Raw genomic sequence first — 21,913 nt, forward strand, 5'->3', positions numbered from 1 at the left:
TAAGGTAGTAGAGTCTATGAAGGTAAACTAATGAGGCACAAATAGACACACATGTTAGTGGAGGTAGACTATAGTGGCATAGATAGATATACAAAGATGTTAATGGCATTAGGTTGCTTGATTCTATTGGAGAGACACCGATAGACACATAAAGATGTTAATGGAATAAGGGATTTGATGTTTATGGAGGGAGATTGGAGAGGAACTTATAGGCACATAGAGATGTCAAAGAAAAGCAAGTAGATTGGTGTGTGAAGATAGGATGGAAGGACATACATGAATGGAAATGGAATAGTTGAGTGTGAAGGGAGAGGGCATAAATACATTTAGATTGATTGTGAGCAAGAGAGGTCAAGGTAATTCACAATGTCAAGGTAGGTTGGACAGACATAGGGAAGAAGTCACAATAGAACCATGAAAAAGTAGTAAAATGGCAAATAATAGCTCAGAGAGACAGGATGCTTAAGTGTTTTTAGATATTTGAAAATTCAAATTTATCTCTAAAAACATTTAAAAAATGATAAAAATTGACCAACAGATTTGTTTCACAACCAAAAGCTAGAATATAAAAAGTTTCCAAAAAAAAATCTAAAAAGGAACTTCCAAATTTTTTTCATTGTTTTGTATTTAAAAATGAATTATTCTATATTTATTAATCATTTTGCATTGAAAACCAAGCACTACACTCTAGGAACTAAGCTCTGTCTAAATACAAAATTTGGTTGAAAAAGGGCTATTGAATGAGGAGAGAGTGGAAATATGAGTAAAACATTTGTGGATAATATAAAAAAGCAAAATGAGATTGCAAAAGTGAAAAGAGAAGAATATTATTTTACTATTTTTCTCCATACTTTTCCTTGTTTTAAGGAGGAGAGAGAAGGGGCTAAAAGGCCCAAAAGAGGGTTCATTTTTTCCCTAATGAGTTATATGATGTTTGTGTGGAAGGTCATGAGGAGGCCTACATGCATGATGCACTGTATCACAAGAGAGAGAGAGAGATTAAAAAATAACCACAAAACAAGTTGTAGCCCTAATGTAGATGACCTGCATGTTTGTGCTAGATGGAGGCAGATCTAACATGCTTCTCTTCAATGGCCTTGGGATGGTGATACTAAATGAAGAAAAAGATGGTTTGAGCTTTCTTAGACACTATACAGCAAGAGGGGGGAGGTAGGAAGTTGTTGTACTCTCTTTGATGCATCCTTCTCTAGCACATAGAAGGGGATGGAGGAAGCGCAACGTTGAGCCCTACCTCTAGCACCACCAAGCGAGTGGGACCATAGTGTAGGGTGTCGAACAAAGAACATTCTGGAGCTGTTCACACATGGGTTTCCAATAGGAAACAAATTGCTAAGGAGTTTCCCATTTCCAATGGCAGATTGAGGATACATAAGGAGTTTTTAAAAACTTCTCTACTCCAAAGAAAATATTAAAATATACTACTTTTCCCCAAATTTGTGATGGTGGACATAGGCCTTGAAGCCTTGCCCTAAAAATGGGAAAGGGAAACCCTTGTGGGAGGTTTCTTAATGGGAACTAGGCTTTTATTAGAAACCCCCCCATCATGTGATCTTGGGTGGTTTTTGGTTTTTTGAAGAAACCTTTTGAAAACCCCCCCAAAAAACCCCTCACAAGAATACCTCCTCCATTTTTACTCATAATCATGCCCTTTACATGTGAGTGGCCTAAGAATAGGAAAATCACACCAGTTGTGTCTTGAAAAAGAGGGCCAATTTTTGTGGAGAGTCAAAAAAGCCCCCATGTGGCCAGGCCAATTTCCGATTTTTGTTAAAACCCATTGGAACCAGTTTCCAAGAAGTTGGCCTAGAGGAATAGCTCCAATGAGGCCAAGGGAAAAACAAGGGAAAAGAACCCCTTTTAAGTTTTCCCCACCTGGAAAAATGTCTCAAAAAAAAAAAAAAAAAAAAACTCAATGCGATGATAATTTGGGGTGGAAGGATAGCCAGCTTCGTGAGTATATATAAATACACAGAGACAGCGAGAGAGAGAATGAGAATGGCGACCACTCTCCAGTCCTGTTGTTCCGTCAAAACCTCAGCTCTATCACCCGCAGCATCCAGCAACCATGCCGACGGCAGAGCATTAGCCTCTTCCAGGTGCGCCAGAAGGCCTCCCTCAAATTTCTGGTTTTTCATTTTGAGGGTTTTTTCATTTGTTGTGTGGTGAGAGCCTTTCCATGGCTGTGTTGTGGATTGCGGGGGGCAACCAGCCATCATCTGCCTCTTCCGCTTGGCCTGAGTTTGTTGCCGAAGTCCCTGTGCAAACCTTCCGCCATTGTGCTGCGACGCCTTGAAGCTCCGCGTGGATTGAGAAAGGGCGGGGTTGAGCCTGACCTGCCTGAAGACACCACTTTTGATCACCGCACTGCAGGAGAACCTCGAGAGGGTGAGGTAATCGACGCCACTTTCCTGAATGTGGAGCCAAAAAAGTCTGTAATCTTCACTGTGTTGATGCTGGCCAATGCAACATACATTATACATGCTTAGCCAGCTCAAGCAGGTGGCATAACAGAGGAGGCTGCATTTCCTACTCTTCTCTGGTGCTTTTGATGCTCATCCCCTTTTGTCTTTCAGGAGGACACTTTTCCTTATGGCATCGCAGATGGCCACCATACCTATCATGAAGGGGAGGATGGTAACGGGCTGCCTCATATCAATTACTTACAAAATGAAAGTTGGTTTTTGTGAAGACATACATTTTGTGACATAATGCTTAAAGAAAGTAGGGAGTATCATGAGGCTTGCAGAAGGCAGTGGGTTCTAAAAGACTTTGCAAGGCGACAAATATCCATGAGCAATAACGAAACAAAAAGTTTACAGCTGAAAGAGTTAGGGTATCATAGCTTATACATCCATCCTTGTCAAAGAGTCTCTTCTAATCATTGTGAAAGCTTATAAGAAAGACAATAGTTTGGTTTTTAGTGGTAAATACATGTGATAAGGGTTTAGTATCTACTATTTGATTCTATTCTTGGTTTAGCTTTTGAATAATGATATTCATGATTTGCTAATCTTTGAATTGATAGGACCTTTTTGGGAGGTAGTGAAAGAGGAGTTTGATTCACTAGGAGCACCTACTGGTGGACAAGGTGAGATTTTGTTTGCCCTTGTGGAAAAGGATTTTGTGAAACTTTTTAAACTATGTGTAGGTTATTGGTAAAAATGTTTATCTTTGTGTAGATAGACATGTAGACACACTTTCCTATCAAGTAGGTTTTGTAGGTTAGAAGGTGTCAATGTAAGATATGTACGCTTTAAGCATACTAGGTCGCTTTCACGTTCTTAAGGTGTGTTGTTGTAAGAGGAACCACTCGACTCTCCCTAAAGCGAAAAAGAAAACCAATGGTAGTGTGAGAACGACCATCGACGCCAAAGGCCAAAAGGAGTAAAAATTGGTTCTTATTGAAGGTATAAGCCTTCATTATGGTAGACTTCTAAGTGAGTTATCAAATTGGTAGGAGGACTAGGAGCTTAGTATTAAACAAGACCATAGGAGACGCTAGTTGGGCTGTAACATCGATGGGGTGAACGACCACTCGCAAGTAGAGGTACAAGAAGGTAGATTAACAAAGAAGCAATTTTTGTCAAAGAAACTAGCTATGTTATTGATTGCAAATCATACAAGTCTATACCTCTAGTGCAGTTGTGATGAACATAATGACATTGCAAAAACAATTAGGGTCAAGTGCACTATACTAACTTTTCACAATCTGCAGAAACGTAAAAATGCAAATTGTGAGTGAAGGGTTTCTCAACACCCCCTCTCAGGCTCAAAAAGGGGAACAAGAGAAGAGTGAGGTGGAGATGCAATGCTACATGCTGAAGAATGCTCATGCAGTAGGTGCTACTTGGATAGTGTCCCTCGTGGGAAAATTGTTCACTTGCCCAAGTGCCCTAGTATAAAGATGATAAAAACATGCAATGTATAGGAGGAATGTCGGACTTTCTGTGGTGTCGAGAACCATAAGGATATGCCCGTACTTCATCTCGGGAGGTGACTCCATGCTAACCAAGTGATCAAGGCAAGAAGAGAAGAGGAGGGAGAAGATGTAGAGGATTCTAAGATTCAAGATTTCCACTTGAAAGGTAATGTGCAATAAAGAACAATAGATAGAGTGAACTGAAGAACCCGAAACTAAACCTCGGGAGAGAAGCCATTAGCTCCGTGCATCCATGTTGAAAGGAATATGAAGGCCTCGTCACCAAGTCGCGGTCGAATCTCCGAGGTCCCGATCTAGGTGGTATCTGAAGATCTTGGGTATCAGTAGAAGAGATGACTGGTGGAAGAGAGCCACCCCAAGAAAGTAGAGCATGGGTGAAGAACTTCATGTGAAGTAGGTTCCCCCTTTGAGGTGGGAAGTGGAGGGGTCCCCCTTGAAGTCGAAGAAGTAGATGCCCCCTCTGAGTGCAAAGAAATAACATCCCCCTCTGAATCCCCCTTTGAAATAGATAAGGAATCCAAAAACTCATGGATCACGGATTTCGAAATGTTTGATGATGAAGGAAGTGTCGCTGGTCGTGCCGAAGAAGGTATTTGGGGTGCCGAAGAGCTCCCAGAGGTAGCCTCTCGAACGTGAGTAGTCGTGGGTGGGGAAGGGTGGGGCTCAGAATGAGCAAGAGGTGGACAACAGTCGCTGTCTCTCAGTGGAGCGGACTGGGTAGCCGAAGAAAAGGAAGGAGTCGAGTAGCCATTGTCTCTCGAAGGAGCGGACTGACAAGGAGACAGTATCAAACAATCACTGTCGCTCGATGGAGCGGATTGTAGATCCCTAGGTCGTGGAGGCCACTGCACCTGAAAATAAGTGGGAGAAGACTTCCGTTGGCATTGTGACGATCTCCAGGGGGTCGTAGCGCCAATCGATCCTCCATGTGCTCGAAAGGAGTTGGTGCTCATCGGATGAGTCTTATTGCCTTGAGCATAGTACTTTGATAGCCGATGCAAAACAATCTTTGTGGCCGAGAAAGGAGAGGTGGCACAAGGAGTGCCTGGTGGAAGATGTCAGAGTGCAACGGTGCGGAAGCGTAGGACTGAGAGAGAGAACGCAGAGAGAGAAGGGAGAGAAAGAGACAGTGTACACTGAAGACCTGCTGTATAAAGAATGCTGAATACAAAGATATACACGGGCGCAGTGCGCTGGACTGCGTGTCTCCACCTCGACGATGCGACCTGCTGTCCACCTCGAAGTCTGCTGCAGTCTGCACTGTCTGCTGTCTGAAATCTGTGAATAGAGACAGAGATCTGCACGGCACCGGTCTGTAATCTGCGACAGAGAATAGTGGCCAGACTGCTGAAAACGTCAGCAATAAATAGGCGAAAAATCACCTAGAACGGGGCGCCAAAATAGGGCGCAGCCAGGAATAAAATGGCTGCAGGCAGTCGGACTGCCACGTGGCAGTCCGACTGCTGCAGGTCCGACTGCAGCAGTCCGACTGGACTGCACCAGGCTGGCTGTACTTGCCTGGCTGTGATCCTCTCTAACACCCCCTCTCAGAGCCTGGGCAGGGCAGAAGCCTGAGGGATCTGGAATGTTGCCGAAGTAGAGCCTGAGGAAGCGCCTTCGTAAACAAATCCGCAAGATTATCCTCCGTCTTGCAATACTCCACAGTGATGGTCTCATCCAAAAGCTTTTCTCGGATGAAATGGTACTGGATCTCAATGTGCTTCGTCCGGGCATGAAAAACAGGATTCCTTGCCAAGGCAATGCAACTCTCATTGTCACATCGCAGCAATGTAGGACGAGTCTGGGGGCACCCAAGCTCCTCCAATAGTCTCCGAAGCCACACAACCTCGCATGTGGTGGAAGACGCGGCCCGATACTCCGCCTCAGTAGACGAAAGGGCTACCGTGGGCTGCTTCTTGCTACTCCAAGAAATAACACCTGCACCCAAAGTAAAACAGTAACCTGTTGTAGACCGCCTGTGGTCCACGTCACCGGCCCAATCCGAGTCGCTCCAACTTGCAAGTACAAGATCTGACCCATCTGTCCCTGCGGGGTAATGAATCCCCAAATCAGACGTCCCCCTCAGATACCGAAGTATCCTCTGAGCAGCCTGCCAATGTACCGTCTTAGGTTCACTCATGAACCCTGCCAAGAGCCCAACAGCAAAACATAGATCAACCCTGGTGTTGAGAAGCCAAATCAAAGACCCTATCAACTGTCGATAGCGGGAAGCATCCGCCAAAGGAGAAGCTGAGTGGGAAGTGGCCTTCCAGTTCGGATCCATAGGAGTAGAGAGGGCCCGACAATCTTCCATCTCAAAAGACACCAAGAGCTCCTGTACATATCTCTGTTGGGAGAGAAAGATCCCCCTCTGAGACTGAAAAATCTCATGTCCTAAAAAGAAATGGAGTAGCCCCAAATCCGTCATCTCGAACGTCCGATGTAAAGCTAACTTTGTCTCCTGGACCTGCTGTTCATCATCACCTGTGACAATCAAATCATCAACATATAATACAAACAGCACACAACCATCCTCGGAAGTGTGAACATACAGCTGCGGATCGGCCTTGGACCGCCGATATCCCAACTGAGTCTGGAGGAACGAATCAATCTTCTCGTTCCAAGCTCGCGGGGCCTGCTTGAGACCATACAGGGCCTTCTTCAACCTGTAGACTTTCCCGTCCGAAGAACCAAAGCCAGGAGGCTGCTCAACGTAGATCTCCTTCTTCAAATCACCATTCAGGAAGGCCGACTTCACATCCAGCTGATAAACAGGCCATCTCCTATGGCCAGCCAAAGCAAGAACAGCTCTAATGGTTGCCATACGAGCTGTAGGGGCAAAGGTGTCATGACAGTCAATCCCTGGGCGCTGGGCAAAACCCTTAGCAACAAGGTGAGCCTTGTGCTTATCCAAAGTACCATCACTGAGATATTTGGTCTTGAAGACCCACTTGACTCCAATCACCTTCTTCTTCGGGGGGCGTGGCACAAGTGACCAAGTGCCATTCCTCTCAATAGCCTCCAACTCAGCTTCCATAGCTTTCTTCCATGGGGCGGACTGTAAAGCCTCCTTCACGGAGGTGGGCTCTCGATCCTGGATAACTCGGGACATCAAACAATAATTGGAGCAAACAAGCTCCGAAGAATGCGCCTGGTGCCTCCGTGACCGCCGCGGACCATCCTGCGGTCCCCACTCCTCAGGAACCCCCTCGATCCCTGAATCACGGAGTGTGTCACGGGCCCAGCGAGGAGGAGGCCGAACCTCCCCTCGTCGTTCTCCATCAGTAGAAGACTCTGGAATGTCCACCGGTGGTAACTCCTCAGAAGGATCCGGTGGAACAGTAGACTCTGTGTCAGAAACAGAATCATAATCAAACGGCACAGGCTCCAGCGGAACTGTAGAAGGAGCCAAACTCTCCCCTGGATCTCCAAGAACGGGATGCTCCTCACCCGTTGAAGAAGCCGGAACCTCCACAAACCGCACATCACGGCTAGTATATACATCCCGCTTGACGGGATCATAGAGTCGGTAGCCTTGGGACTGGGAGCTGTAGCCAACAAATACTTGTTTGCGGGAAGCCGCTTCGAATTTGTCACGGTGAGCTTTGGGAATGTGAACATAGACATCACACCCAAAGACCCGAAAGTAAGAAACATCTGGCTTCGACCCAAAATACGCCTCAAATGGAGTCATCCCTTCCACGGCCGAAGTAGGAGATCGATTAAGAATGTGGACTGCAGTAGCCACAGCCTCGGCCCACAGAACCTGGGGGGTCTGTCGGTGCTCCATCATGGTGCGCGCCATCTCGATCACACTGCGGTTCTTCCGTTCGAGAATACCATTTTCTTGTGGAGTATTCGTATTGGCAAACTCTTGGTGAATTCCTCTATCTGCACAAAACCGAGCAAATTCATTAGAGACAAATTCACCTCCCTTGTCGGATCGCAAGGTCTTCAACTTCCGGCCTGATCGGTTCTCCTCAAAGAGAAGCCAATCCTTGAAGTGCGAGAAAGCTTCTGATTTTAGTGCCAAAAAGTAGGCCCATGTCATCCTGCTATAGTCATCCACGATCAGCATGAAGTACGAGCTCCCACGCAGGGACTCATTCCTCATAGGGCCACATAGATCCGTAGATACTAACTCCATCGGTGAAGTAGACCGCCGCGAAGCGGTGTGGGGAATGGCATCCCTATGCTGCTTCCCCCTTATGCAGGAGACACATGGCTGCTGGCTCACCACGATATCCGGCAACCCTCGAACAAGCTGTCCCCGTGACGCCCTCCGAAGATAGTCATAGTTCAGGTGACCAAACCTAGCATGCCATAATTCAGACTGTGACTGTGAGGTAAGAAGAAGAGTAGAGAGGGCAGTGGAAGACTCCAGTTTGTAAATGCCGTTCTCCTCATATCCAGATGATAGAACCTTCCTCGATTCACGATCAAGGACTCGCACTGTAGAACTGTCAAACTCCACCAGAAGACCAAGAGAGCAAATCTTATGGACTAAAAGGAGATGGTACCCCAATCCTGGTACATGCAAAACCTCTGAAGTATGGGTGCCACCTCGTCCATCCGGAATAAGCTGCATCTTACCCCGACCTGCAATAGAAACTGAAGAGCTGTCTCCAATGAGAACCTGCCCACGCGAAGGTCGCAGCTGGGCAACACCATCTGATGAAGGAGTCATGTGCCGTGAGGCACCACTATTAATAATCCACTCTCGAGATTGGGAAGCCGCCATCGCAGCATCAGAAGCATTCGGTGAAGCGTCCTCAATGACAACTAGATGTAGAAATGCAGCTGATGAGGGTGCAGCCACTGCTCCAGAATCCTTGGTTTCCTTCTTCTTGGTGTCCTTCGAGTCTTTGTCAGGGCAATCCTTCTTCCAATGGCCAGTCTTTCCACAAATATGGCATGTGGAGTCTTTGTCCTTGTCCTTCTCCTTGTCCTTCTTGGACTTGTTATCCCCCTTCTTCTTTTGGTCCTTCCCCTTCTTTTGAGAGGCTTGACCTGTCAACGCCTCCGTCTTGGAAGCATTCTGTCCCTTTAACTGTTCCTCTTGGTCCAAGACCATAGGAACCAACTCCTCCCACCGAAGAGTAGACTCTCGCCCCGAAGCAATAAAGGCAGAGTAAAATGTACCGAATCGTGGCGGCAACTGGGACAAGAGTGTAATCGCCATGTCTTCGGAGGAAATTGGCTTCCCCGCATTCTGAACCTGCATCTGTAGCTGCCTTAGCTTGTTAATGTGTTCCCTTAGCGAAGAAGACTTATTGACGGACAAGGTCCGCATCTGTACCTCCAAAGAAACCCTCTTCATCAGGGTCATCCGATTGTACATTTGATCAAGCTCCAGCCATATCTCACGAGCCACCGTCAAGTGCTCGATGTGAGCGATCACGGCTGTAGTGCATGATAGAAAGAGAAAGGATCGAATCCTGGCATTCAGTTTGTCCCAATGAGACTGGGCCCTGGCCAACTCCGCACGAGCATCGGAAGAGAGTTTGGACTCATCTCTTACCGAAGGCCGGTCAATATCTTCCTGTACCAACTCCGCCAAATCATAGGACTCAAGGATGGCCAACATCATAACGCGCCAAATGCGGTAGTTGTCGCCGTCGAGCTTCTGATCTGTAGGAAGAGCCGGTAGGACAGGCACCTTCCGGTCCATAATCGCCTGAAATTCCAAGTCCATCTCTGTAGACATCTTCACCTGCAATGCCTTCTCAAACGCAAAAGCAGCCCCCTCTGACTGGGTAAACTCAGCCTGCTAAGGCTCTTCTGCGTCCCGAAGCTTCTTCACCCGCCGGAGGCGATGAAAAAGCAAAACCTGCACTTTTAGGTTGAAAACTCAAACTTTCTCCGCGACAAACAGCAGTAAACAGCAGCAAATCCACCACCTGTACTCCTTTCCTGTGCGCCCACACTCGTTTCAGCCTTGTTCCAAGGCGCAGCCCTCTTGTCTGCCCTTAAACGCAAAAAACGCAAATTTGTGTCGCGATGGAAACTCCTCTTCAGGTTGATTCTGCGCTCAGTCAGCCCTCAAACACTGCTCTGATACCATGTCAGAGTGCAGCGGTGCGGAAGCGTAGGACTGAGAGAGAGAGAACGCAGAGAGAGAAGGGAGAGAAAGAGACAGTGTACACTGAAGACCTGCTGTATAAAGAATGCTGAATACAAAGATATACACGGGCGCAGTGCGCTGGACTGCGTGTCTCCACCTCGACGATGCGACCTGCTGTCCACCTCGAAGTCTGCTGCAGTCTGCACTGTCTGCTGTCTGAAATCTGTGAACAGAGACAGAGATCTGTACGGCACCGGTCTGTAATCTGCGACAGAGAATAGTGGCCAGACTGCTGAAAACGTCAGCAATAAATAGGCGAAAAATCACCTAGAACGGGGCGCCAAAATAGGGCGCAGCCAGGAATAAAATGGCTGCAGGCAGTCGGACTGCCACGTGGCAGTCCGACTGCCACGTGGCAGTCCGACTGCTGCAGGTCCGACTGCAGCAGTCCGACTGGACTGCACCAGGCTGGCTGTACCTGCCTGGCTGTGATCCTCTCTAACAGAAGATGCATATACTCTGGGGGGGTGGGGAGCAAGGGTCGAAGTTGGCAAGTATTGGTGGTGTGTTCGGTGATGCCACAATAGGAGCACCTAGTAGTTTGGTCATCTATTGGTAAAGAAGCCATGGATACCAGTGTGCCTTGCTGAAGAAGGAAGAGGTTAGTCACCATGAACCACGAACCGCAATGTTCGCCTCAAGGGGTGTGAGGGCAATGTAAAGCACGAACTGCAATGTCCGCCTCAAGGGGTGGGAGGGTAGTGGAAGGGTTGGAAGTGAGCTGCTAGTGGGAGGAGGATGCGACCAGCAGTAAGAGATTGCAACCGGTAGAAAAACGCAGGTGAGGAGAGAGAAATACTAAAAACGCAGGCAGGATAGCTTGCAAGAGAGAGAAAGACTAAAAACGCAAGCAAGACAGCCTGCAGGAGAGAAAGACAAAAAACGCAGGCAGTAGGTGAGATAAAGACTAAAAACGCAGGCAGGACAACTTGTAGGAGAGAGAAAGACTAAAAACGTAGGCAGCAGGATTATGATGACGTGGGAGGCTATACGGCAGCAGGTGTGCACAGGAACAGCAGTTGTCTCTGACTGGAATCAGCTCCAAACTGCGTGAAGAGGGCTGGAAATCAGGCACTGATTGATGGAGACAGCAATGGACAGCTTCGGCTGAGATGTCCTCCGTGAATGGGGTGTGGGCAGCAAGCTGAAACACTTGAAATTTGCAAAAATGAGATCTTGATGCAGCAGCAGAAGAAGAAAAGTGGATGCCGAACCCGCCACCGGTGTTTGCCTTCACTGGAGTGGAGGATCTTTGTTGCTAGGTGAGTAGATCCAGCTCTGATACCATGTCAAAAGATGACGTACTAGCAAGACAATAGGGTTGACGGGGAGGAACACGGAGTGAACTCGGCAAACATGGAGAGGAGAAGAGAACAGAGAAAAAACTTAGATGAATGGAATGATGTAGTTCTGAATCATGGAGTGAATGTGATACAAGGGAACAAGAGTGTCGTAGCACAAGGGAGATGATGAAGACAGCCACGAACCACGAACTGCAATGTCCTCCTGAAGGGGTGTGAGGGTAGTGGAGAGGTTGGAGAGAAGAGGTGACGGACTGAATGAATCTGCCGTAAGGAATGAATGAGAGAGTGGCCTATAAATAGGCACAGTCAGTCTAGGATGGTGCCCCTTTTTGGGGCTGCAAACTCTAAACGCAAATCCTAAACGCAAAACGTAGAAACACAAAAATGCAAACTGTGGGTGAAGGGTTTCTCAACACAATCTACATGGTCAATGAAGCCTCATAAATAAGTTGTAAGTTCTCCCACACTTTTTGAAGCTGTATTGCAAGAGGTAACCGTTGGAAGGACTTCTTTAGAGATGCATGTGAGAAGAGCAGAGTAGGTGCATGCATAATGTAGCTTCCAAGTAAGGACTTCTTACTTGTAGTTGTCTTTCTCCCAATTTTTTGGAATAGGAGATGGCATTTGGTGACAGAAGATGGCTTTTGGACAACATACAACAGCAGACACTTTTGCACAAACCAAGCTTTCATCACAGTACTCTAGGTGAGATAGTCAAGTCCCTTATGTCAGAAGTGGTGCAGCAATGGAAGCGTAAAGAATATGCTGAAATAAATGCTGAAACACAAGACAGAAGAAAGAAAGAAAGAATGAACACAGTAGACAGATGAGAACTCAGATGTATGCTCGGGAAATGGAATCCATATCGAACACGAGACAGCAGCATACAACGGTGAGTCACTGGCTGCGTGGGCTCCTCAACACCGGCTCCTCTCTCCCAGAAGGATCTCCACTGATGGCTGAAGCACTGAAGACTGTGGAGGAGGAGCCCTATAAATAGCCACAAAAAGTGGGGAGCATAAAATGCAGTCGGCCAGCATTTAATGCTGGTCGGCCAGCAACAAATGCTAAATAATACATCATAAATGGCCACAAAAATGTGCCATAAAATACTGCATAAAATGCTACATAAAATGCCCAGCCTCTGCACACAGACTCACACCATGAGCTGACTAATATCTGCTAACACCTTAAGCTTATCATCAGTAGGGCAACGGAGGTGCCTTGTGAGAGGTGGTGCAAAGAAGATGAAATAAAAAAAGGGTTTAGAAAGAGATATGTGTTGAGACTTAGCCCAAAACCACGAGTTCAGTGCAAGCAGGTTTTAAACACATAATTAGGCTGAAAATGTAAATTGAGAGGAAAATATAGGTTGAGGATGATGGAGTCAAAGCATGCGAGAGAAAAATAAAAGGTTGAAAAAAGATAACTATTAGCCGATCAGTCAAAATGGCAGCTGCATCAGCAAATTGCAGATAGTTTTGGCAAAATGCAAGTTGACTTATGTGAAAAGAACGACAATAGAACGCATTCAGATATTTGTAAAACTCAAATGTAGACAACAAAATGTAGGCTGATTTATAGTTGCTTGGGGTTGACACTGCTATTTTGATCAAGAACAATTGCTTGGAGCAACCAAACAATGAGTGCCAACAAATGCAAGCATTTAATGTGCAATTAGACCTGTAAAACAATAGGAGACAACACTAGAACCAAGAGGACATGCTTTGATACCTAGTTAGAATAGTGGGGAGCAATGGAAACAAAGAGACAATATTGTAACAGATAGGATATGCTCCAAAAATGGAATCCATATATCAAGGCACAAGAGCGATACAAGGGCTTGCGTACTAAGTTATTGTTAATGGTCTAGTTAGCTCATGAGTGAGTTTGGGCATGTGCAACAGTGGGCTGGGCATTATTGTTTATTTTAGGCATTTCTTATTGTCATTATTATGGTGATTTGGGCCGTTATTTGATGGTCGAGTGCATTTATTGTGATCCCAGATGTTGGCCGATTTGATGCATTATTTACTTTATTTATTGCTTGTATATTCAAGCTTCCTCCTCCACAGTCATCATTTATCATTTGCAATCTTCTAGAGCAGGTCTCGTTGGAGAGAGGGAGCCGGCCCCAGTGCCCATGCAGCGAGTAACTCATTGTCGTATGGAATTGTCTTGTGCTTGGTTTATGGATTCCATTTCTTGAGCATATCTCTGAGTTATCCCTTTGCAGTGTTCTTTTGTTTTCTCTTTTCTCGTGTTATGCAATCTATTACAGCAGTCTTCTATGCTTCCATTGTTGCACCCACTTCTAGCATGGTATTAGACAAATATGTTTGGGCTTTGGGTCTTGTTTTCTATTGTGGCCAGTTTGCCCTTTGTTGAGAAACCCTTCACCCTTCACCTGCAATTTGTGTTTTTTGTGTTTCTGCGTTTTGCGTTTAGGGTTTGCAGCCCCAAAAAGGGGTGCCATCCTAGATTGACTGTGCCTATTTATAGGCCACTCTCTCATTCATTCCTCACGGCTGATTCATTCAGTCCGTCACCTCTTCTCTCCAGGCTTTTCACTACCCTCACACCCCTTGACATTGCGGTTGGTGGTTCGTGGCTGTCTTCATTATCTTCCTTGTGCTATGGCACCCTTGTTCCCTTGTGTCACATTCACTCCATGATTCAAAACTTCATCCTTCCATTCATCAGAGTTTCTTCTCTTCTCTTCTCTTTTCTTCATGTTTGTTGAGTTCACTTCGTGTTCCTCCCTACCAACCCTATTGTCTCGCTAGTACGTCATCTTTTGACATGGTATCAGAGTTGGATCTGCCCAAACAACGGCAAAGATCCTCCACTCCAGTGAAGGCAAAGACCGGTGGCGGGTTCGGCATCCACTTATCTTCTTCTTCCGCTATATCAAAATCTCGTTTTTGCAGGTTTCAGGTGTTTTGAGCTTGCTGTCCACACCCCTTTCGCGGAGGACATTGCAATCTTAAGCTGTCCCTTGCTGTCATCTACAGTCTGGTGCTTGTTTCCAGTCTTCCACCCGTAGTTTGCAGCTGTTTACAGCAAAGCGACTGTTGCTGATCACTCTCCATTCAGAAAACAATCTCGTTTTTGCAGATTTTAGGTGTTTCAGCTTGTTGCCCACACCCCAAACATGGAGGACATCGCGGTCCAAGCTGGCCATCGCTGTCTACAATAGTGTGGCGCTTGTTTCTAGCCTATCACGCATTGTTCGGAGCTGATTTCAGCATATTGACTGCTGCTGCTTGTTTTTCGTGCGTTTTTAGTCTTTCTCTCACCTGTTGCCTGCGTTTTTTAGTCTTTCTCTCTCTTGCAAGCTGTCCTGCTTGCATTTTTAGTCTTTCTCTCTCCTGTTGCTTGCGTTTTTAGTATTTCTCTCTCCTCACCTGCGTTTTTCTATTGGTTGCAACCTCTTATTGCTGGTTGCATCCTTCTCCCAATGGCAGCTCACTTCCAGCCCTTCCACTACCCTCCCACCTCTGGAGGCAGACATTGCGGTACGTGCTTCACACTGCCCTCACACCCCTTGAGGCGGACATTGCAGTTCGTGGTTCATGGTTATTGTGGCATCACCGGACACACCACCAATGCTTGCCGACTTCGACCCTTGCTCCCCACCCCTCCGGAGTACATGCGTCTTCCACCAGACACTCCTTGTGCCACCTCTCCTTTCTGGGCCAGAGAGATCATTCTATATCGTCTATCAGAGTACTATGCTTAAGGCAATAAGACACATCCGATGTGCACTAAGTCCTTTCGAGCACATGGAGGATCGATTGGCGCTACAACCTCTTGGAGATCGTCGCAATGCTAGCAGTAGTCTTCTCCCACTTATTTTTAGGTATAGTGGCTTCCATGACCTACGGCTCTGCAGTCCGCTCCACCAAGAGACCGTGATCGTTTGATACCGTCTCCTCGTCAGTCCGCTCCTTTGAGAGATAGTGGCTACTCGACTCCTTCCTCTTCTTCGGCTACCCAGTCCGCTCCATTGAGAGACAACGACTATTGTCACCTCTTGCTCATTCTGAGCCCCACCCTTCCCCACTCTCGACTACTCAGGTTCGAGAAGCTACCTTTGGGAGCTCTTTGGCATCTCAGATATCTTCTTCGGCACGATCAGCGGCACTTTCTTCGTCATTAGATATTTCGGAGTCCGTGATCCATGAGTTTTTGGATTCCCTCTCTACTTTAGAGGGGGATGCTATTTCTTTGCCCTTAGAGGGGGCATCTACTTCTTCTTCGACTTCAGCGGAAGCCCCTCCATCTCCCACCTCAAAGGGGGAATCTACTCCACATGAAGTTCTTCACCCATCCTCTACTTTCTTGGGTTGGCTGTCTTCGATCAATCATCTCTTCTACTGATACCCAGAATCTTCAGGTACCACCTAAATCGGAACCTCGGAGGTTCAGCCACGACTTGGTGACGAGGCCTTCGTATGCCTTCCAGCATGGATGCACGGAGCTAGTGGCTTCTCTTCCGAGGTTGAGTTTCGGGTTCTCCAGCTCACTTTGACTACTGTGCTTTACTACTGGTTCCCTTTTCGGTGGAAATCTTGGATCTTAGGGATCTTCTACATCTTCTTCCTCCTCTTCTCTTCTTGTCTTGGTCACTTGGTTAGCATGGAGCCACCTCCCGAGATTGAGTACGGGCATATCCTTATGGTTCTCAGCACCACACAAAGTCCGACATTCCTCTTATGCATTGCATGTTTTCATCATCTTTGTATTCGGGCGCTTGGGCAAGTCAACAATTTTCCCATGAGGGACACTGCCCAAGCGGCACTTGAGCATTCTTCAGTATGTAGCATTGCATCTCCACCTCACTCTTCTCTTGTTCCTCTTTTTGGGCCTGAGAGGGGGTGTTGAGAGGGTAGTGGCCAATTTATGAGTAGGGCTAAGCAATTAGTGTATTTCTAGCAATAACTAGAAATTCATTTCTAGAGGCTGACTTATGCACTAGCAAGTGTGCCACTTGGTGGGTGGAGAAGGAACATGCCATGCAAGGTTGGGGCAGCTTGTTGGAGGTTAGTTGGGCTAGTTGTGGATGGAGAGAGAGAGAGAGAGAGGCGTGGGTTTTGCTATAGAGGATTGCTAGTCTAGGGTTTGCAGCAGAAGCAGAGGGTAAATCTGGAGCAAGCAACAGCAGCTAGGTAATGTCCAATAGGAGGTGACTGCATGTGGAGCCCTCAGATAAGTTGGCTATTGTGCACATGGTAGGATAGGGGCAGTTGTTTTCTTCTCCACGTAAGTGAGAGGCGATGACAAAAGAGGACAACTAGTCAATTGCAATTGGGTTTTACCTCCCTTTTGAAGCTGTTGCTGCCATCAAAATCACCATCAAAGTTAGTATTTGAGATATGTAACATTTGACCTGACTTGGACATATTTTTGGGCAAGAGATGAATGCCGGTCATTATTTGAGCATTGAATCGGAGAATTTTCTCTCATCTCTTCTCTCTCATAAATGCTTGATGGATGTGCCATTTGGTGAAGAAAATTGGAGACTTGAGCCTTAGATTTGAAGTTGGTGTGTTATGGATTGCTAATTTGCTGTTCTCGGTGTGTTTCCAGCAAGGATTAGGTTTGCAAGGCAGCCTTGGTATGCGTGCATGCATGCCTCAATGATTGAGGAACGTTGTTGATGTATATTCAAGCAATGACACTAGAATGGGTGAGATTTTGGACGTTTGTGGGTGGGCTGATTTCCACATGAGGAGTGGATTCAATTTGGGCCTCTCCAATTGTGGAATCAAGGGGCACACTGGATTTTGCGATGGATGCTAGTCACTGTTTGAGGGCTGAATTGCAGAATTCTCTATCTCCCACCTCTTCTATCTCATCTATGCTTGATGCATGTGCCAAATGGTGATGTAAATTGAAGATTTGAACCCGAGATTTGAACATGATGTGTTGTGGATTGCTAATTTATTGTTCTCAGCAAGCAGTAGGGTTTATAGGGATGCATGGGATGCGTGCATGTAATGCATCAATGATTGAGGAAGGTTGCTGATGTAAACTCAGCTAGTGGACAGCAAAATGGTGAGATTCTGGGGGTCTACAGTGGGCTGATTTGGATGCAACAGGAACGGATTTGATTTTGGCCTATCCGATTGTTGAATATAGGGGCAAATTAGATTTTGTGACTCCTGGTTATAGAGGACCGCTTCACATTCTAATGTTGTTGGAGAATCGGTCAGTCGATAGAGGAAGAGGGGATTCTTGAGGGCGTATGTCTCACATTTGGGCCAAGACTTTGACTCTTCTTGGGCATTCTAGTCAAGTTTCAATTGTACAACAGGTACCCGAATTAATGTGAAAAGGAAAACTATACGGGATGCTAATGTTTTGGGGCCAATTAGGTGCTGGCTCGTCTCAATTTCTTCACGGCAATCTTTTCCAAAGTGTTGAAGTGTTGAATTTTCAATTTATCATTTATTTCATGAATTTATTGCTTGTTGTAAATTGCTCTAAATGAGTGCATTTTAGGGTTCTACCTCCCTTATGTAAAAGAGGAAGACTGGTTTCAGCTGGCACTGGGATTGAGGTGCACACTGCTGGCCATAAAGAGCCATTTTACCCTTGTCCTACCACTTTGAAACTATATTATCATTTCCAAAAAAATTGTTTTGGGGATGTTTTCAGGAGTTAATTTAGGGCTGAAATGATATGATTTGTGATTAATTCCTGCCTCAATTTTTATTGCTCAATGGGAGGCACCTAAAATATAAAAAACTGCTGACAGCTGCCTGTATTTTGGTGCATTAATGCTGGGAATGCTATGTTGTAGCTGGGAAGGAACTGTGAAAGGTGACAACCTGCTGGGTATGAAAACAAACAGATTTGGGCAGCTAAGACACGGCTACAGCTGGCTGCGTTATGAGCTCCCACTGCATCACATGTTGAGGATGAACACTGTTGAGCATGGATGGAAAGTGACAGAGATGACCAGTGCCTAAGCTCCAAACGTCCTTGTCTAACTTAGAGACTAAGGCTCACAACCTATAGATGCACATTGAGAAAGACACATTTGCGAACACTCTATAGGCATAAAGTGATATTCCACGAACTCTGAATATAGTGCTTTATATATTACTGACCTCAATCCTTGGCAACCCCTTCTTTGTGGTACTTTCTTAAAACGAAAAACATTTCAGGGATTGGAAGTCTTCTGATAATTTTGGATCTAACTGTCCGGGTAACTGATGTTCCATAAGATTTCACTGATGTGCCATGACTGGTGGAACTAAATGGCCGTGATGTAAGATGCTTCTCCATGTGTGTTCTGCTATATGTCTGTTTGGTTTGATTTCAGCCCAGTTATAGGTACCTACCTTCCTCAGCAGAAATGTCTTTATTTGAGGGACTGGTCAAAATAGTGCTAGTTTTATATAGAATGCAATGGGTCTCTTGTTGACATTTGCTATTGCTGCAGCTTATCTGGCATGGTTAAGTCTACCTGCTCTGTACATGGGAATGCTGTTCAATGTCCAGGTATACATCTCAAGTTTATTTTGTATGCTATCTTTGTGTATGTGGTAGTTGGTTTTATCAATAATAGAAACTACTGAGCAACTTCAATCCTTTGTTAATTTTACAGGTGGAGTATTTGTTTATTGGACTTGTCTTGTTTATATTTGCATATGTTGGGATTGAAATGGCCAAGCCACCAGAAGATCATGAGTTTCCTCCTGAGATTTACAAGGAGCGAAGGAAGAAAAGGTTGTCTGAAACTGCAGCAAAATAACTTCACAGGGTCAGTTGTATATTGGAATGTACAGGCTAGAGTAGTTGGATGTATCATAGAATCCTGTAATTTTATCCTGAAGTCAGGGTTAACCTGGGTCTTGGTGTCATATTCTTTGGCAAGCTAATTAATATCCTCAACTGGCTCTTTTTTTTTGTTGGTGGGGGGGAAAGGAAAGCATTCATGTGATTATATTTAATGTGGAAAATGATGTTCAACAACAGCCTGGTCGGCTTTGATTCTTGTTTGAACTTTGAGGGAATGGATGCAAACAGCCAATGGGGGTGGAGGATAATGTCACTCAGGGCCTTTCCCTCCAGAGGACCTGCTGATGACATCACAACTATATGTCAAGGCGCCTCTATTGAATATGGGAAGGATGCTATGTGCATGACCTCCGACACAATCTGGTGCTCCAAGGAAGACTCTCCTGAAGCTTCATATTGGCATATACATATTGGGAGCAAAAACATGGACTTCCCAATACAACTACCAATTGAGTTATATATTTGCCTGTAGTCTGATTGTTTTGGGTATTTTTCCTCCAATGACAAATTATAGCCCCGGTGACCAGTGAATTATGCTGTTTAGTTGACTTAATGGAATTTGCTTATTCGAGCAATATACCAAAATTGATCCAAATATGTAGGAAGTTAATATGTAGAGGATGTACACCATTATAAAGATGCATCTGCTAAAGAAATAAACAAATGGGTTGGAATGGCCAAAGCATTGCTAATCAATCTTTCATAAAATATAAGATTGAAGCCTAACCATCTAATTGAACTAGGTTAAATCTCAACTTACCCTTCTATATGCTTTATTATCTAGGTCCATTGTTAACTAATACAAACTTCCCCTACACTTGACAAAATCAAACCTATAGTAGTTAGGATATAAAAATAGCAATGTCGATCTTTCTCAGATGGAGAATTACCACAAAGAACTTGCGCTCTAGGAATGCACATTTCATCTCCACAAGGTTCCCAAAAGGTTTGTAAAACTTAATATGATGCCCATTTGTTAGTCTTGGGGCTTGCATATTTTATTTTGATGAATATATAATGATCTCGATCTTTGGTAAAAGACCTTTACAAAAGTAAAGTTGGCTTAGTTGGAACATGTGTGCCAACACTTGAAAGTAATCCAATCAATTTACCATCTATGCTATGCATAATAATGTGCTCAAAACCAATGCTTGCTACCATGTGAGCCTTAAGTCTTAGAAATGTGCTCTGTGTATGTATGGATTTGGCCTTTGCTACCTTCAATTGTGACAAAAACTTTATTTTTCCTACCTGCAACAAATAATCAAAATGAAACTTATTCATGGAATTTTCCAAGCATTCAATTGTTCCTTAATTTCATCTTGAATATCTTTACTTGTTGTAGTTGCTTCATTTTTTAGATAGAGTAAGGGCTACAAGAATAAGGCTTTATGCATTTTTGGTTTAAAGTGCTTGATATCTTTCTCCTATGTGGAGCCTCAAATTTGCCAAAAAGCTTTAATTATAGCACTTACCTTTTGGATCTTGGTGTATTAAACTCTTCTTGGTGTATTAAACTCATGTCTAAATAATATACTCTATCTCAATATGGAATATGCTTTTTTAAAGAACTATCAAACTTAAAAGGATGGTATTTCCCATTTATTTGGGCAAGTATTGTAAGCCTAAAAGTGAAGGCAACTAGACTATGATTCTAATCCAAAACCTAGATTTGCTAATCCCATTGTTCATTATGCCATGGGATCATACATTTAGAGCTAAATCATCCCCCCTCTTTATTTTCCACTAAGATATTGTCATCACCATTATGGAGTATTCTTGTTGTTAGGATTATGACACTTGCTATCCACATCTACATGCATTGCAATGATGCTTGTAGAGCCACCCTCCCAACTAAGACTTGTCTCAATGATAACTTTGATAAGATTAAGCTTACTAACCTTTCCTCTTTTCATTGTGCTCCTTAAAGAATTTATAAGCAATGAAAACCATGACCTCTAGTAGTTATTTCTATTGTTTTTTAATTTACAATGGGAAGTTATATTAAAGTAAAATGTTGGCACTTATAACTCTCTTGCAAACTAGTTTGTAAACTAGGGCTAATCTATTTGGACCTTTAAAAGCCACTACATTTTTCTCTAAGATTGGAGACAAAGTTTGTTATCTTATTAGAAACTAGGCTATTTGTAAATGTACACACTTTCCTAAACCTCTAGATATATCTTATGTAGTGATGGTATTCAAATTTCTAACTAGGCATACATCATAAACATATAAACCAACCTCGAGGGTGGTACTAATCAAATTCTAAGCCTTGAGAGAGTTCTCTTCAAGATCACAAGCATCCTCAAATAGAGTTATTCTCTTATAGATGTCAACAAAACATTTGCCCACTTCTACAATGTGACGCATAAAGCTTTAGCTTCTTGATATTCTTTAAGAGGAGATGAACATATTTTCTTCATGTATAGGGAATCTATTATAATTCATTTCCATTTCCAAGTTGAGTTCGACTAAAGGGGTGGCCCTCAAGCATATCTTACTTTATTGTTCCAAAGGCCTAAACTTTGACAAAGGGAATCTTTTCTTCCAAAAGCTCCAAGTTTTATGTAGATAGTGACCTAGCCCTCTTTGAAAATTTATTCTCTTCTTACACTTCCAAAGAATCCAATGCTTGGAAGAGACCAAGAATTTCATAATGTGTTTGTGGAAAATCTTGATAGAAGTAGGCCAAGCCACTTGTATGATGAC

At 44.6% G+C, this 21,913-nt stretch overlaps 1 protein-coding gene across 1 annotated transcript; it reads left to right on the forward strand.

Annotated features, from left to right (window-relative positions):
• Positions 1-1,959: 1,959 nt before the first annotated feature.
• PNSB5 (NAD(P)H dehydrogenase 18) lies at positions 1,960-19,289 on the forward strand. The gene is made up of 6 exons (XM_087675088.1): positions 1,960-2,117; positions 2,231-2,411; positions 2,595-2,655; positions 3,047-3,109; positions 18,843-18,901; positions 19,008-19,289. Exons 1-6 carry the CDS (start codon positions 2,011-2,013, stop codon positions 19,152-19,154), a joined length of 618 nt encoding a protein of 205 aa, XP_087531214.1. The 5' UTR covers positions 1,960-2,010; the 3' UTR covers positions 19,155-19,289.
• The last annotated feature ends 2,624 nt before the right edge of the window (positions 19,290-21,913 follow it).

The sequence above is a fragment of the Lygodium microphyllum genome, chromosome 1 (genome assembly GCF_053477565.2).
Source record: "Lygodium microphyllum isolate KBCC chromosome 1, Lygodium_microphyllum_v1.1.10, whole genome shotgun sequence".
Classification (NCBI taxonomy): domain Eukaryota; kingdom Viridiplantae; phylum Streptophyta; class Polypodiopsida; order Schizaeales; family Lygodiaceae; genus Lygodium; species Lygodium microphyllum.